This window comes from Phoenix dactylifera, chromosome 17, assembly GCF_051530095.1.
Source record: "Phoenix dactylifera cultivar Ajwa chromosome 17, Ajwa_hap1_PhDact_Kaust_v1.1, whole genome shotgun sequence".
NCBI lineage: Eukaryota > Viridiplantae > Streptophyta > Magnoliopsida > Arecales > Arecaceae > Phoenix > Phoenix dactylifera.
In genome coordinates, this window is record NC_143206.1 from 18,345,176 (window position 1) to 18,361,856 (window position 16,681).

Sequence of the window (16,681 nt, forward strand, 5' to 3'; positions counted from 1 at the left end):
CGAATTGGGTGGTTCTATATACACCCCCGCTATTGCTCAGGACACCCCCCAAAAATTAAAAAAAAATTAAATACTCTCTACACCCCCCCCCCCCCCCCATTTGCTAAGGACACCCCTAAAAAATTAAAAATTCCTAAATTACCTCCCATCCTCCCCACCCCCTCACCTAAATTGCTCTCTACACCCCCCAAACCCCCCCCACCCCGCTCTTCCCCTCCAAAACACCTGCCGGCTTCTCCCTTCCGCCCAAAAAACCTCGCCTCAAGCACCTCGCCGGCGGTCAAACCCCCTCCGTCTCCCTTTGAACTGTTCCGCCCAAAGCACCTCGCCAACGCCCAAAACCCCCCCGTTCCCCCTTCTCCCTCTCGTCGCCGGCATTCTCCCGATCTCCGACCACCTCGCCGGCTTCTCCCGGAACCACCTCCCCGGCCATCTCCCGAGCAACGAGCACCTCGCCGGCGCCTCCACGACCACCTCGAGGTAGCTCCCCCCCCCCCCCCCCCCCCCCCCCCCCCCGCCTCCCCAAATCGTTCGGCACTGGTTCTTTGAACCAGTGCCTTCGGTTCGGCCCCATGGGGCCGACCAAAATACATTGGTTCGGCCCCATGGGGCCGACCCAATGTATCTTGGTCCCCATGGGGCCGAATCCAAATTTTTTTTTTTTTTTTCTGTTGCTAGACTAAGGATTATTTTTATTCCCAAATTTTAGCCTAGATCACGTCCTTAGGGTGAATTGGATACCCAACATCAAGGACAAGTTTTTCATTACTAGATTAGATAGTAATTTGAGAAGTAGGGATAATTTAGAATCATTATCATATAGCATTAACATGGTGCATCCAAATATGATGTTCTTGTTACCTTCATCGATGTCATTCTTGATCTTGGAATGATTATCTCATATCAAATGCTCTATCAAATAACAATCCGTCTCCTGCTCTATCCAAATATGTTACCAAACTCTTTGACATATCCACTAACAATTCCGTCTCCTGCTCAGATAATCTCCCTGCATATGAGTGCCCCTCCAGATTCTCTGCAGCGGGATGATTGTGCACTCCACATACGACCAGTAATATCCAATCATCCGCAGTATCCAATTTCTTTCCTCTTAATGCAAAAGGGCATCCACACTTCTTTGTCCCACAGGCAGTCTTTATTCGCTTTTCTTTTTTGGTTCGGTACGTCCCACCCCTCTCACAACCTAACGTAATTCTGGGTTTCTTAGAAATGGTACCTGCATCGGATGATTTGATTACAACAACAAAACCATTTCGCCTCCCAGCTTCACGACACCAATTACACAAGTCCTCTCTACTCTTGAAGATCTATACATTAAACAATTTATGTAAGTACACAGTTGTAAAAATAGCTCGCTAAACTAATACAAAATTGCACAATACATTATAATACCTCGTAAGTTGTAAATTCGCTTGTGTAATCCAGTACAAATTCTGATCCAATTATACTCGATTCGGTTGTAGCATAGCCCTACATATAAAATAATTTATCACCAAGAATTAATGAATCAGAGGATCTGTTCGGCACAAAATTCAGCACGGCACGCGATTTGGCACCAGAAGCCTTCTGTTCGGCTGCACAGTGCCGAACAGAAGGCTTCTGTTCGGCTGCACAGAGCCGGACAGAACCCTTCTGTTCGGCTGCACAGTGCCGGACAGAAGCCTTCTGTTCGGCGCTGTGCAGCCGAACAGAAGGCTTCTGTTCGGTTGAGGGTTGCCGAACAGAAGGCTTCTGTTCGGCACTGTTCAGCCGAACAGAAGCCTTTTGTTCGGCGATCCAGTGCCGAACGGAGCACGAACCGTGAAAAAAAAAATTTCGAAACAAGGTGGAACACGTACCTTTGCGGCCGATTCTTCGTCCCAAATCACTAGTTACTTGTCCATGCTTCGAATGGGACTTAAATCTCCTTCAAACATCGCCTAAACGATGTAAATGGATCGAGGGGTTTAAGGGGGGTTTGAGGGGTGTTTTTTTTTTTTCTTTTCAAAACGAAACGGAGGAGGAGGAAGGGGGGTGTACTGAGAAAATTTCAAGGGCAATATGGTAATTACACTAAAGGTTAGTTTGGGTATTTTTTTTAGTTTTTGGGGGGTGTCCTTAGCAATAGGGGGGGTGTATATAGAAACCCCCCCCCCCGCGCGCCGAATTCAGGGGTGGTTCTATATACACCCCCCCTATTGCTCAGGACACCCCCCAAAAATTAAAAAAAAATTAAATACTCTCTACACCCCCCCCATTTGCTAAGGACACCCCTAAAAAATTAACAATTCCTAAATTACCCCCCACCCTTCCCACCCCCTCACCTAAATTGCTCTCTACACCCCCCAAACCCCCCCCCCCCCCCCCACCCCGCTCTTCCCCTCCAAAACACCCGCCGGCTTCTCCCTTCCGCCCAAAAAACCTCGCCTCAAGCACCTCTCCGGCCATCTCCCGAGCAACGAGCACCTCGCCGGCGGAGGAGGAGGGGGGAGGCGGAGGAGGAGGACGGGGAGGCGGGGGGAGGCGGAGGGGGAGGTGGGGGATGGGGAGGAGGAGGAAGGAGGACGGGGAGGTGGGGGAAGAGGGTGAGAGGAGGTGGCGGAGGAGGAGGGGGGAGGTGGGGGATGAGGAGGAGGAGGAAGGAGGACGGGGAGGTGGGGGATAGGGAGGAGGAGGAAGGAGGACGGGGAGGTGGGGGAAGAGGGTGGGAGGAGGTGGCGGAGGAGGAGGGGGGAGGCGGAGGAGGAGGACGGGGAGGTGGAGGTGGAGGGGGAGGTGGAGGGGGAGGACGGGGAGGTGGAGGGGAGGAGGGGGGGGGGAGGTGGGGGATGAGGAGGAGGAGGAAGGAGGACGGGGAGGTGGGGGATGGGGAGGAGGAGGAAGGAGGACGGGGAGGTGGGGGAAGAGGGTGGGAGGAGGTGGCGGAGGAGGAGGGGGGAGGCGGAGGAGGAGGACGGGGAGGTGGAGGGGGAGGGGGAGGGGGAGGACGGGGAGGTGGAGGGGAGGAGGGGGGGGAGGTGGAGGATGAGGAGGGGGGGGGAGGAGGACGGGGAGGTGGGGGATGGGGAGGAGGAGGAAGGAGGACGGGGAGGTGGGGGAAGAGGGTGGGAGGAGGTGGCGGAGGAGGAGGGGGGAGGCGGAGGAGGAGGACGGGGAGGTGGAGGGGGAGGTGGAGGGGGAGGACGGGGAGGTGGAGGGGAGGAGGGGGGGAGGTGGGGGATGGGGAGGAGGAGGAAGGAGGAAGGGGGGTGTACTGAGAAAATTTCAAGGGCAATATGGTAATTACACTAAAGGTTAGTTTGGGTATTTTTTTTTTGGTTTTTGGGGGGTGTCCTGAGCAATAGGGGGGGTGTATATAGAACTATTCAGGGTTAAGTTTTGAGATTTTGTATTCCATAAAATACCCCTGAGAAAGCTCTAGTATTACCAATAAGCCTATTTAGCAATTTCGAACAATTTTTTAACAAAACAAAAGCAAAAGTATTCCATGTAAACATGGCACGTTCCATGAATATTTTTTATTTTTCACCGTATAGTGAATAAATTTCAAGCAGTCTAATACATGCAATTCCTATCGATCTGATAAGACATACGATTTGGTTATTTGCAATACTTGCAATTATCCAATATTTGTTTGGAAATTATTAACAGTATCTTCAATGAGTTTTCCGGTGTAACATTAAAGTCAACGTGATGACAAGAGTGCTATTGAATCTTGTTTATTTACAAAACATGTATGACTAAATCATCATAATTATCGAAGGTGCCCGCAAACTAATTTAGTTTCTTTGACGTAGAATATGGATGAAATGATCATTTTCAATAATTAGCATTTGATTACTGCACTCCTGCAAATAGCTTAATATATTGCTTGATATTTGAATTTAGTAGTAAGCAAAGAAATGTCATGGCATAGGATCTTATTCAAAAAAACTAGTCGATAAGTATTATTTGCATTCATCGATCTTGTATCAATACTCTAAATCTACTATGTGGGCTAAACGTACGGATCCTCATATGCTTCCCTGTTTAAGCTATAATATCCACATCAAAAAAAAGGTCTAAATTCATCTAGTCAAATTACAAATATCAAAAATCCAATTACAAACACCATAACCAGCTCGTGGTCAGCCTAAACAAGCATTTGCTGTAATATCCTCGAGTCCATATGGATCATGATCTGAAACTACTTTGATATTATTTTTCATAACTCCGGACTTCACTAAAAATGTTAAACAAAAGATACTCTTTGAGTTTCTCATCGTGATTTTAGTATTACGAATATACCTATTTGGCAATTTCACTTTTTTTCCCAAAAAAATGTTTTGTTAATACTGCATGGAAATATGGCATATTCCATAGATAGTTTTTATTTTTTTTGCTATGCAGTGAATAGAGTACAAAAAAACTATGACATAACTTGTATCCATCATGCAATTCCTATTTGATAAAGGAAATGATTTGGCTATTTGTGATGCTTGCAGCCATCCATCATACATTGTTGAAATTATTAACCATGTCTTATATGTTGTGCATCGTAAAAGTTGAAGTCCACACGATACGAAGAGTGTTATTTAATCTTAGATTATTTACAAATGGGACCAGAACATCATTATGACCAAAGGTGCCTACAAACTAATTGGGTTTCTTTGACGAAGAATATGAATGAAATTGATCATTTTTGATAATTAGCGCTTGATTACTAAACTCTTGCAAATAGCTTGATCTATTGGAAACCTGACTAGTTTACAAAAGAGTTTAGTTCAAAAACCTCATTTCATGACACCTGAATTTAGTACTATAGTAGAGAAAGTTGCAAATCATGGAGAAGAATAATATATAAAACTTTCTTATTTTGATAAAATGGTATTAGTTCTTTCCTGCAGCATAAAAGTGCCATGTAGCAAATCTCAAATCACACTACCTATGTTCATTTGATAGCATTTTCATTAAATTTAGGTGTATATGGAGTCCATGGCCATCAAAAGAATTTGTAATATTTGACTATTTGCTAGAAGGACTTGATGAAGGGTGCTTCTTATTTATCCATTTATTTATTTCATTGCAAAAAAAAAGAGAAAAAAATAGTCCAGTGATATGTTTGATACAAATGTAGTTAATACAAGATATACGATAAACATTTGCCAATGTATCATGAGCTAATGTAAATATTTGCATTTTCTGTTGTTTAAGTATATATTATAGATATTGAAGCTAATAATTTTTGTTTTTTGATATATGAAGCTAATGATTGTTGTCATTGCATTTGTTTGAACATGAATTCTCATTTGCTGCTCTCTTTTTTCATAATGTCGCCAATCTCATATTGAGTATCAAACAAAACAAGCCAAGTTTTACACTAAAGATAAGCAAGCTTTAGAAAAATAAGTCAATGTCAACCTCCCACTTGTTTCCTTCTAGTACTAAATATAATATTTTTTATTTTTTCAACTACTTTGCTTGAAATTGATGTTAGACCAGATATTCTATAGTCCTTGTACAACTGTATGGCACACCTTAGCATCTAGAAGAATTGCATCACACGTTTGCCGTTTGGCTCACCAAGTTATTTGTTTTTTTTTTTTGGCTGCGGCTTCAAAGACCCATTTAGTTCATGAAAAAAAAAATTACTATAATATTTTTTTTTTAAAGTTGATGCCTAAATATGATATCTGAAAAAATAATTTTTACATATTTAGTTGATTACGAAAAAATGACTAATTCCAAAATAGTTTATATTTGGTTAAGCATTTAATTTCTTAAAAAGTATGTAAAATACATATTATGTTCTTAATAAAAATAAAGACCTTACCATATTTTGTCTAAAAACTAAGGGTACTTTTGGAAAAAAATTATCCCAATTTTCAATAGGAATTGAATTTTTTCATGTCTTACATGAGTTTTTTTTTCCTTAAAATATATAAATCTTATTTTCATAAAAAAGTTATTTTTTATTTCTCTCATTTAAGAAAAAAGTTATTCCCACTTGTTGGCATGTTGCTGTCAATCCCGAAATGATAATGTGGGCTAGTTTTCTGAACCTACAAGACAACTGGAGAAGGTTAGAGAGCTCGTTGGATTGGCTCCAACCGAGCCTTCCAATATTTGAGTCAAAGATGATTGTTAATGGGAAAAATGATACTAGTATTAAATGATTTAGTAGGTGAATATTGAGTGGTAGAGCGGTTCTACTTTTTCCTACCTTTCACAAAGAATCTCCTATTTTATTTATAGTTGGGATTCCAAAACTTCTGTGGATCGTATTCTAACAAACTTGATATCGTACAATAGCATCCTAAAGACATAGAGCAACATCTCAGGAATGTGCCAAAATTGCTTGACAGATGATAGAATTGGTAGGATCTCATGCACAATTAGAGGAAACAATCGAGCTGTCTCTACCATGAGAAAGTCTTGCTCGGTTTGAGTTGATTGTCGAGCTAACTAATTGTCGGACTGAGTCGAGAGACTTTAATTTTAGATGTCAGCTACTTCTCGTCTGCTTGTGCTAAAAGTTTTGTTCAAAATATCTGAGAAAATCTTTGAAATCTGAGTGCGCTTAGGTCGCCATATAAATCGGACATATCCATAGCTTAGGTGTAATACATTCGCGATATCATAAGATTTGGGCTATTTAGCCGAGCAGCAATACCAAAATCCTTCCAATTCTTTTACCAAGCACGAAACTAAGGGCTCGTTTGGTTCGTGGAAAAAGAAGGGGGAAAAGTGTGGTCAACGGAAAAGTAATGAGATGCCTCTTGTTTGGTTGGAGTTTTCAAAGGAGAGAGAAGGAAAAGTTGTATTTCCATGGGAATGTGATTCCCACATTTCATGAGAAAGTCTTTTCCATGAGAAACATGGGAAAGTTACTTTCCCATGAGACGGGAATCACTCCATTTTTACTTTTTTCCAAAAAGTCCCTTCAGTATTAAAGAAGCATTAAAGAGGCATTAAAAACCTAATTTTTATTAAGGGCATAATAGGAATTATATATAACTTTCCTAGGAAAGTGGATGGCCAACCAAACATAAGCACCTTGTAAATTTGTCACTTTTCCATGGTCAACCAAACATGCCAAAAGTACTTTCCTAGGCATCCTCCTCCTAGGAATTTGTTTTTCAGGAATCATATTCCTAGGAAGGAAAATGCTTCCCGCGAACCAAAAGAGCTCTAAAAGTTTGCGGCCCACTCACCGACACGAGGCCTGCGCAGCGACACTTGGCATCGTCGCATTCATTTGCACGCCTGGTGGCGCTTCTGATACTCATCAACGAGCCTTTCGCATAACGTACGCCCACGGAATCTGGACGCCCTAACGGAAGACCGCCGTATTTCAAACCAGGGACCAAACCCCCCAACGCCGACCAAGTGTCCTCTGCCAAAATGTTCCGCAGGAACGCCAGAACCGAATTCCAACACGGAACTTTCCCGAGGGAACACGATTAAGACGGCATAATCTGACTATAAATGGACGCTCTCTCTCCCTCGCGTTGCTTGCCCTCTCTCCTGAACCCAAGACGAGCGTTAAAACGCCAATGGCCGCCGCCGCTTCAGTGAAACCCGTCGAGGTCTGCGTCAAGGCCGCTACCGGCGCTCCCGACATCGTCGGCGACTGTGAGTCTCTCTCTTAATTTCGCTTGCAATCCGTGTCTTCTGTGGTTTTTAATTGACCGGGGGGGAAAAATATATAGGCCCTTTTTGTCAGAGAGTTCTTCTAACGCTGGAGGAGAAGAAGGTGCCCTACGAGTTGAAGCTGATCAACCTCGACAACAAGCCCGATTGGTGAGCCAGTCATTTTTCTTTTGATTTTTCTTTGATTTTTTTTTTTGGTTTGAAAGAAATGGTTTTTGTGATGAGTTCTTGTCACGATTTTGGGTTTCTTGGAATGGGGTGGGGGTGTCAGGTTCTTGGCGATCAGCCCCGAGGGGAAGGTGCCAGTGTTCAAGGCCAACGATGACAAATGGGTTCCCGATTCGGATGTCATCACCCAGATCATCGAGGAGAATTATCCAAACCCTTCTCTTGTCACTCCCCAGGAATACTCCTCCGTGTAAGTCTTTATCTCCCTGTCTCTGTACATTTCCTTCTTGGGGTTCATATTTATTTTGATCAGTTTTTTTGGGTTTATTTTGGTAAATTAGATGGGATTTCGGTATTCTTTAAATCAGGGGTTAGGTAGTCTGAATTGTTGAGAGTTGTGTGGTTATTGGATGGGATTCCCGTTCATACGATTTGGATTTTGTAATTCTGATTTTTATTCTAAACAAAGTAATTAAGAGATCGTAATGGCTCAGAGTGATCCATCCCTTTTCTTTTAGTTTCCTTTTTTTAATTTTTTAAATAAACTCTCCACAATTCCATTTCAAGACTCATGTGGCTGCCTTGAAATAAAATTTACGGTCTCATCACAATGATGATGATGAGCTATCTCATTATCCTCATCCAAATAAATATTTCACCCATGTCATTATGATAATGATTTGCATGGCGCACCTTGCCATAGTATGTCATGCAAAATAGGTATATGTACTCAATTTTATAATCTTATATACTTGTCTTGTTATTTTATGCTTGATTAGCTGATAATTGGTATTTTACTCAATAGATAAGTGCATTCATTTGATATATTTAGTGTGTCATGTTTCAATATAGTTTATGTTCAGCCAAAAACTGCTGAAATTTATACAAATTATGATCCTAGATAACTTAAAGCACAACAAAATGATAATAAGTAACTTGCCTTAAATTTTTTTTATTTTTTTCTTAATTTGTATTTTTTTTTAACCTTTTTGACTGAAACGCCGCTGAAACTTGTAGGAAAATTGCTGAAACTGCCAAAATTGAAAGTTTACCCAGCAGATCGAGACCAAAAACTGAAACTGAGTTTTAAAACCTTGGTTTGGATCTTAAATTAGTGAACATTTTTGTTTATTTTTAAATTCAAAGGCAAACGTGCAAATCATGTTTCAGTAAGCATTAAACGTGCAATAACAGTCTCTGTTATCATAAACTCTACCTTGCATCCCCTCATCATACGAGACTATCTTTACTATTAATTTCCTCCATCATACTCTAGATAATAATACACAACTTCTTCCATACAAATATGAGCATGCTCTCCCCTTCCACCTCTTAAGATGATTTGTTTTCTCTGTTCTTTCTCTCTGAGTCTCCTTTCAAAGATTAAGAAAAGCTTTGTAAGAACATTTGGATGCGGAGCATACTGTAAACAAGTAGATTGTACTCCCCTCACCGAACTATTTTAACTTAATACTTCCTCATTGGGTTAGTGGAATGAGGAAACTTGAGTCCTTTTATGGTGTGAAACAAGCAGGTAAGTCTAAATCCTCCGATATTTTCATTCATATAGGAAAAAACCCTTATCAAGTATATTGTTCTACTTGTTTCAGAACATAAAAGTTTAATAAATATTTCCAATGCTGCAGCCTTTGAGTACTGGATGATCAACTGTCCAACCATCTAACTTCTTCTATTTTTCACTTCAGGGGATCAAAAATATTCTCTTCTTTTGTCAAGTTTTTGAAGAGCAAGGATCCCAATGATGGGTCAGAACAAGCATTGCTTGATGAATTACATGCACTGGATGAGCATCTTAAAGCTCATGTAAAATATTAACCTTTATGGTTCATTTCCTCCTTCCCTCCATCCACCTCACCCCTCTCTCTTACTCTCTCTTCAATGTAGGGCTAGCTTGAATGCATACAGGCAATAAAAAGACATGCATGCATCCAGAAATTGGACCACATGCGTATAAATATTTTCTTTCTAAATATTCATGGCCTATGATGCTGGCAGGGCCCATATGTTAATGGCGAGAACATCTCAGCAGTTGACTTGAACCTCGCACCTAAGTTGTTCCATCTCGAGATAGCCCTCGATCATTTTAAAGGATGGAAGATACCAGAAAATTTGACTTATGTTCATGCTTACATGAAGGTACGATCAAAGCTTTACTTCTCTCTTGTTAACATCTATGTCTCCTACATTGTGTTTTCTTTTTATCTTGTAAATTTTCACTGCAAAGTCTTCTTTCAGGCAGCACCTCTCGGTGATCAATGCTATGCATCTGTCCTTATAGGTTGTTGTAAAATCCAAGTGTTGCATTTGCAGTGTGGTCATGTCCTCTGCACTTATATTACTCTAATCCTTATTACTGTTCAGAAATGTGTTTGCATCAGGACAGTTGTCTTTTTGGGATGGAGTGTGTAACCTCGATCTTAGAAGCGGTTCCTTATTGAGCTATGCTTTATTTTCATGGCCTTTTATGGATCCTCTAGTCCTTATTAAACTGATTTTAGGATCTCTGTGAAGAGATATATGCAGGTGATATGACTAGTGAAATAATTCTCATAATAATTGAATTTAGTTGTTTTTTGTATACTTTCTTTTGGCATTTGGTCCTGTTTTCTAGATTCTGTGTTATAATGGATAAATCTTTATATAATAATTACCAACCACTTCTGATTCTCCTCTCTTTTCATGCATTGTAATGAAGATCTGTGTTCTTAGTTTCTCACTTTCCAATCTTAATAATCATATAATGATTAAGACATTAAGCTCTATAATTTCTAGTGTCCTCTATAGTTTTCTTAAGTATTATCTGTATTGATCTTTTGAATATGGATGGTCTGGAGCATTTATAGGCAACTGGGAACCTGAGTGGGAGGGTTACTCACTGAGTCTGATTTTTCTAGTCTCATCAAGTTGTTAATTATTGAAAAAATGCTTCTGAAGCATTTGGGTTTCTAATGATCATCATGATTTTTTTGGAATTTTCTACTATCATCAGCAAGGTTTGTTGGCATAAGATGTAGGACGTTGGGGTGGTTTGACAAGAAGTTTATTGTATGCATCAGTTTGACATTTATATGATGACTTCTTGTCTTAGAGCTGTGATTTATAGCTGATCCAGGTTCTGTTACATAAAGTCTTGTGATCTTAGTCTTATTATTGACTGTTGCAGTGATCAAAATGGATTTCTCATACAGAACATGTGTGTCGACTCGTATGGAGTGTTTTAATGTGATGCTAGATGGTAGTACCTTCTTGGGTAAAAGTTAAGAAACAATCTTTCATGACTAGGTTCTTTTTATTTGTGAAATCACTGTCTCATTCAGTTGTTCAGTTTATTGGGTTCTTGTTTGGTCTCTCTCAAGACAAGTTTGATGCTTGACTATGCTGGATAAGTTCCTAGGATTAATTGCTTTTATGCTTGGCGTGCATGCAGGTGCATGTATGGTGTGCATCCATGCTTGTCTGGGTATGCTCACGTGTGTGCGGTGGTGATGGAATGATTGCTTAAACTTGCGGAAATATGGTTCTGTTGGTGATGGAATGATTTTACAATGCTGTGTTTAGTTGTTCTGTTACCTTTGTAACAACTTGCAATATAAATAACCACAGCAATTCTCAAACTAGAACTGAATGTTAAAGACCAAGTCCCTTGGTTTTTTCATTAGAAAGTTTCTATTACAATGGACCAAAATGAAATATTTTTGGATATCCACTGGCTTAGGGAAAAAAATTCCTGCAGCATAGGACTACAGACAAGCTGATGAGTTTGCTTCAGCTATGCATGTTAGGGAGGGAACTAATAGGTCGTTTTCTTAAAATCTAGTCATGCTACTGCAGTAGAGACAAACTAGCTATATATATATATCTGCTATTCGAGTGACTAGTTACAAGAAAGGAAGGAATATGCGCATTTTTTTAAAAAAAATATTTTTGTGAAGTTTGTGAAATTGTTACTGCTGCTAATTCAGAGAATATTGCCTGTATTCTTTAGTATATGCTCATATAGTTCTGCGCAAATTATATTTCGCTCATATTATTCTATGAATAATTGTTTATGGAACCTATAAATAATTGTCATCACACTTTTTGGATCTTATGTTTCCTCAGTGAAGAAACATGCGCACTAAGTCCTATACATGAATTACTTGTCGTGTGGCCTTATGCTAACTATGTCTCATTAGTTATTAATTTTACGTAAAAGACTTAATGGAGAGTATATTTGGCTCATATTATCTATGAATGATTATTTATGGAATCTATAAGTAATTGTCATCACGCTTTTAGGATTCTATATTCCCTCAGTGAAGAAATGCATGGTTACCGTGTCCTATGCATGAATTACTTATCATGTTGCCTTATGCTAACTATGTCTCATTAATTATTAATTTTATGTAAAAGACTTGATGTAAGATTCTCAATTTGTCCAGCTGCTTTTCAATCGGGAGTCCTTCATAAAGACCAAGGCAGCGGAGGAGCATGTGGTTGCTGGATGGGCGCCAAAAGTTAATGCCTAATGCTTGTGTAACTAGGTTAGGTCAATGCTGTGTGCATCCAAATAATAATATTTGTAATGAGAGTTGAGGACTATTGCTATGTTTTTATGTTCTTGTCTACATTTATATTAATAAGTTGTTGCTGATAATAGGAAGATGAGGATGGGAATGGAGGTGGTAACTCATGGTGGTACGAGATAGGACTTGGAGACTGGCATGTGTGTTTTTAAAGTTTGGTGTTGTCAAATAAAATAACAAGTTCTGAAAAGAAACTTATATGCTTCACATAGCCATGCAGATTAACACTCACCCCAACAAGCGCACCAATCTCTATATCCCAAGAAATAAAGTTGTGATGCAGGTGATGGTCCAAAGAAGAAAATCTTTCTTATCTACATCACTACATGCCATGGGAATAAGGCTTCCTTATAATCCACCTGCAATAACCAAGGCATATGTGTTATTAAGTTGACCACGTCCTTACCTACCATCACAGAATTGTGTGAAAATCTTAAATGAAAAAATTGTGCCCCTGGACCGACTTGGCATTAATACTAAGGGCACTTCGGTACATTTTATTTTTTGATTTTTTTTAAAATATATTCATACTAAAATAATGCGAATCAGGCCGTTCAGCGTGTATATATATATTTATTATATGCCCAAATTCAAGGGTATCCATTTAGACCGCTTTGCAATTATTTGCATACAAATTTGTTGTTTGTGCTTCTAGTACCTGGTGGATTGAATCTCATATGACCAAGGTGCCAAATCCAAATCAATCGTATCTCTTAAATAAAAGTAGGGGGAAACTAGAAACGCTTCATAGTGGGGTAGAAACATTAATTGTCTATGTCACATAAAGAGGGGGCAAAAGATGAGCATGCACCATAATATGGAGAGTGCATCTGTTGCTGATATTGCTGCTTCCATGACACTCTCATGTGCACTAACAATCCCAAAACCCTACAGCATGTGCTTGCTTCAGTAACTATCAAAAGTTACCAGTTGCAGCTCTCAGAATTTTATGCAGACAATGATGCATAAAAGATTGCCATCTTAGGGTAAGTTTAACTATAAAAGATTCTCCAACCATTAGCATTGGCCAAGATGGCCATGGAAAGCAGTTCGGTCAAAGATGATGCCTGCATAATGCAAAAGGTATCGACCGTCATCTGCTCCTTGTCGGATAATATTGGGAATAGATTTATTGCCTTCTTCCTTGGCATGGACCCTCTCTATCGGAAGGCACAACCCCTCTCGAAGGACACAAAAAATAATTGGCCTTTCCAGCCATAAATAGAGGAAGGACTAGACAGAAGAAGATGGCAACATTTAATGCTAAAAAGATACCACCATCTTTATTTTCGAGGGTGCTCCTTCGACTGAAAGAAAGCTTGGAACAACCCAAAAAGGAGGGAGACCGTGAAAAATAACAAAAGAAAAGAATCTAACGATCATCCTTCATGCATTGGGGATGAGTTGGGTCGAAACAAGCCGATACCTATACAAAAACATAACAAAAAGGGACGGAATGGGAAACCTCAGACTCACCTTTTATAGTTTTCTCGTTTTTCCTGGTGGCGTCACCCGACTAGAAGGGTTGGGCAACTTCAAAGTTCTTAGCAGATGGAGCAAAGTCGACTGCCGAAGAGGATCCCTTCGAGCCCCTAAATGCTTGACAAAATGAGCGTTGAGCCACAGGCTCGACGTCCGACAACTTCTTCGCCATCTGTCTCATTACTTCTCCCAAACAAGAAATCAAAGAAAAGAGGAGAAAATTGCAGAACATGAGAAGGAACTGAAAGAAAGAATCAAGGAAGCTTACCACAAGCTTAAGATGAAGAAACTTAGGTAGGAAAATAGAAGAACGAATGTTAGCAGCGGCAACGAAAGAGAGCCTTGGTCGAGAATGAAGAATAGAAAGGATTTCAGGGTTGGAGAGCTGGTTAACCTTCAGCCGCTCTGAAGACGTCTGGTTGCAGAAACTTCAAAACGAAGATCAATCGGTCCATCTCCACCATGTATCAATCGGGCATTCGATTCCGATCCATCGTGAGGATCACTACCAGCAAAGCATCCAATCATCGTCCCAAAAATTTGGCCACTCATGATACCACTTCGGTAAGTGTAAACACTACTCAATCATAAAATGCAGTCTTTAGAAGATTTTCGAAGCTGATAAGATAGCTCTGGCTGATTGGATTCATGGCTTGCCTCAGCTGGTTGGTTTCGCCCGAGGAAAGCTACTTCCTTCATCTAAGATGATCAAGTTACCTTAGCCTCGGAAAGGGGGGGGGGAGTAATACACCTTTGAACCAATCTTTGACGATGAGACAAATCGACCAATAAAAGCTTGCCACTTAATAGCGGGCCGACCACTTAAAGCTTGCCATATGGTCGACCTAAAAGATGCACGGAGAGTTCTTTGCATTTCAAACTCTCCCTCCAACTGGCAACAAATTGATCGTGATCACCAACTATTTCCTAACAAACGCGACACCTGAACAAATCCCTACGACTGAGAAGCATAGGCATGATTCATGGGTGAGATGCGTAGTTTGTTACCTTATCAATTATCATATAGTCTTGAACTACTCAACATCGGGCTCCAGGCCTCATCTATATATTGTGTTCCTGAGGGCCCTCCAGGTCAACTCTCTTACATTGCCTCTCCACTCCTCTTAGGCTTTTAGGCTTTTTCCTCTTTTCTCAGAGCCATATTTGACTTAGGCATCAGAAGATCCCCTATCAGACATACTCCGATGGGTGGACTTTTTTGTTTTCGCTATTTCAGATCGGAGCCAGCATTGGAGCGCTGGTCAAAGCCATCCTCTGCCATCTAACACCAACTTATAGGTGCTTATCATCGGGTCATCATCGACTGAGCGTAATGGCCATCGGACCATCGCTGCATAGGCATGCGGTGATTCCATCCAATATTTCCAATGCAAACGGTAAACAAGTCGAGATATCCATTGACCTCGTTAACTCGGCACCTGGGTTGAGCTAGCTCCTGTGCCAATAGAATGACCATGACTATAAATAATTTTTGAAGCTATATTTTATTTTTCTTGTAAAATTCTATTTCATATGTAAGAAAATGTTTATTTGCGTAACGTTCTTCCTTTTTAAGTGCCAAGTTGTGAAGAAGATGGTGGAAAGAGAGAGATGGTCAACGTAATCCCAAATTACTAGTTTAGATGATCTTTTGTAGGATGCGATTCAAATCTATTATGCTTGGTTTTTGCATTTTAAGACTGTTGAATGACCATCATGCCCCTAATGTTAATCTTAGTCTTGTAAAATGTCAAGGTGGAAAAATTATGATTGAGAAATTGTTAATTTATGCAAAAAAAATTTCCCAGATGTGATTTTGATCCGTTATAGCTGGTTATTGCTGACTTTCTTTGAAATTTTGTTAAATTACTATAATACCTCTAATATAAATTCTAAAGTTTTTCATGGGGTGCAACAAAACTCATGGCGGAACGGTGGTTCTTGTTGTTTAGGAGAACTCAAAGGCTTGCTCTTAAAAGAGGTCTAAATTCGTAGGAGGGAATCTCCTATGCCAGGCAAGTACTTGAGGCTGGAAATATTATCTTAGAGAGAGACTCAGTGGAGATTATTGAGCGGATCCAACAGGAAAGGACGTGGGAGACAGATCATCCACTTCTAGTCGACATTCGGAGGCTATTGGGGGCTTGTGTTGCCTTCCAAGTTGTGCATATTTATCGGAAGGCGAATAGAGCTGCAGATTGGGTCGCCTCCTTTGCTGCTCACCATTTTGGAAAGATTTTCTGGACCTGCCATGTATCTGTTCTCCCACCTATGAGGTGTATTTTTTCTTTGGACTCTTATGGCAGTGCTCACGTAAGGCTAGTGTGAGCCACCGATGTACCAAAAAAAAAAAAAAAAAAGGTCTAGATTCCAACTTTATAGACAACACATTACCACTATATATATTTTTTGTTTGAAAAGATAGTAGGAATTGGGAGAGGAATAATTTCTCTGTCTTTTATATTTTTTACGTATTGAAGAGATAGACTGCTAAAGCATCTAAAAAAGATGCACAGTGAATATATAATTGAATATGCATGAATATTCCACATAATACTTAACTACTTTCTTGCAAGCAGTGTACACTATTAGCTACAAAACATATATTTGTATCAGAACAAATTTGAAACATTATTTTCTATTCAAAGTAGTATTAGTTGTACCCATTTGTTTAAACTTTTAGCAATATAATTTACATGACTCATGAGTTTCCCCTTGGTTTATGGAGTCACATTGAACAATTATCTTATTATTTCTAGGGTTCCATACAAACTTCATAATTTCTTTGTTTCTCGTTTTCCATCTACTTGAAA

General features: G+C 40.1%; 1 protein-coding gene across 5 annotated transcripts; it reads left to right on the top strand.

The window, feature by feature from the left end:
• Positions 1–7,458: 7,458 nt before the first annotated feature.
• On the top strand, positions 7,459–12,580 carry LOC103706622 (putative glutathione S-transferase DHAR1, cytosolic). Of its 5 annotated transcripts, none has more exons than XR_016398884.1 (8): positions 7,459–7,614; positions 7,692–7,782; positions 7,904–8,050; positions 9,507–9,624; positions 9,817–9,957; positions 10,985–11,077; positions 11,249–11,281; positions 12,243–12,580. XR_016398884.1 is itself a non-coding variant. In XM_088713445.2 (8 exons), the coding sequence occupies exons 1-7, from the start codon at positions 7,536–7,538 to the stop codon at positions 12,327–12,329; spliced, it is 696 nt and encodes a 231-aa protein (XP_088569571.1). In that variant the 5' UTR covers positions 7,459–7,535; the 3' UTR covers positions 12,330–12,344; positions 12,461–12,580. The 5 variants fall into 5 exon arrangements, 4 of the variants coding, with proteins under 4 accessions (XP_088569571.1, XP_026660286.1, XP_088569572.1 ...); XM_088713445.2 differs by lacking the exon at positions 10,985–11,077 and having other exon boundaries at positions 12,243–12,344; positions 12,461–12,580; XM_026804485.4 differs by lacking the exon at positions 10,985–11,077.
• The last annotated feature ends 4,101 nt before the right edge of the window (positions 12,581–16,681 follow it).

What these genes read in the sequence shown, in the direction of transcription:
- LOC103706622 (XM_026804485.4), top strand. Translation starts at nt 7,536, where the DNA reads ATGGCCGCCGCCGCTTCAGTGAAACCCGTCGAGGTCTGCGTCAAGGCC. An exon ending in TCCCGACATCGTCGGCGACT is followed by an intron (nt 7,615 to 7,691) that starts GTGAGTCTCTCT and finishes AAAAATATATAG; the next exon opens with GCCCTTTTTGTCAGAGAGTT. An exon ending in ATGTTCATGCTTACATGAAG is followed by an intron (nt 9,958 to 11,248) that starts GTACGATCAAAG and finishes GCGTGCATGCAG; the next exon opens with GTGCATGTATGGTGTGCATC.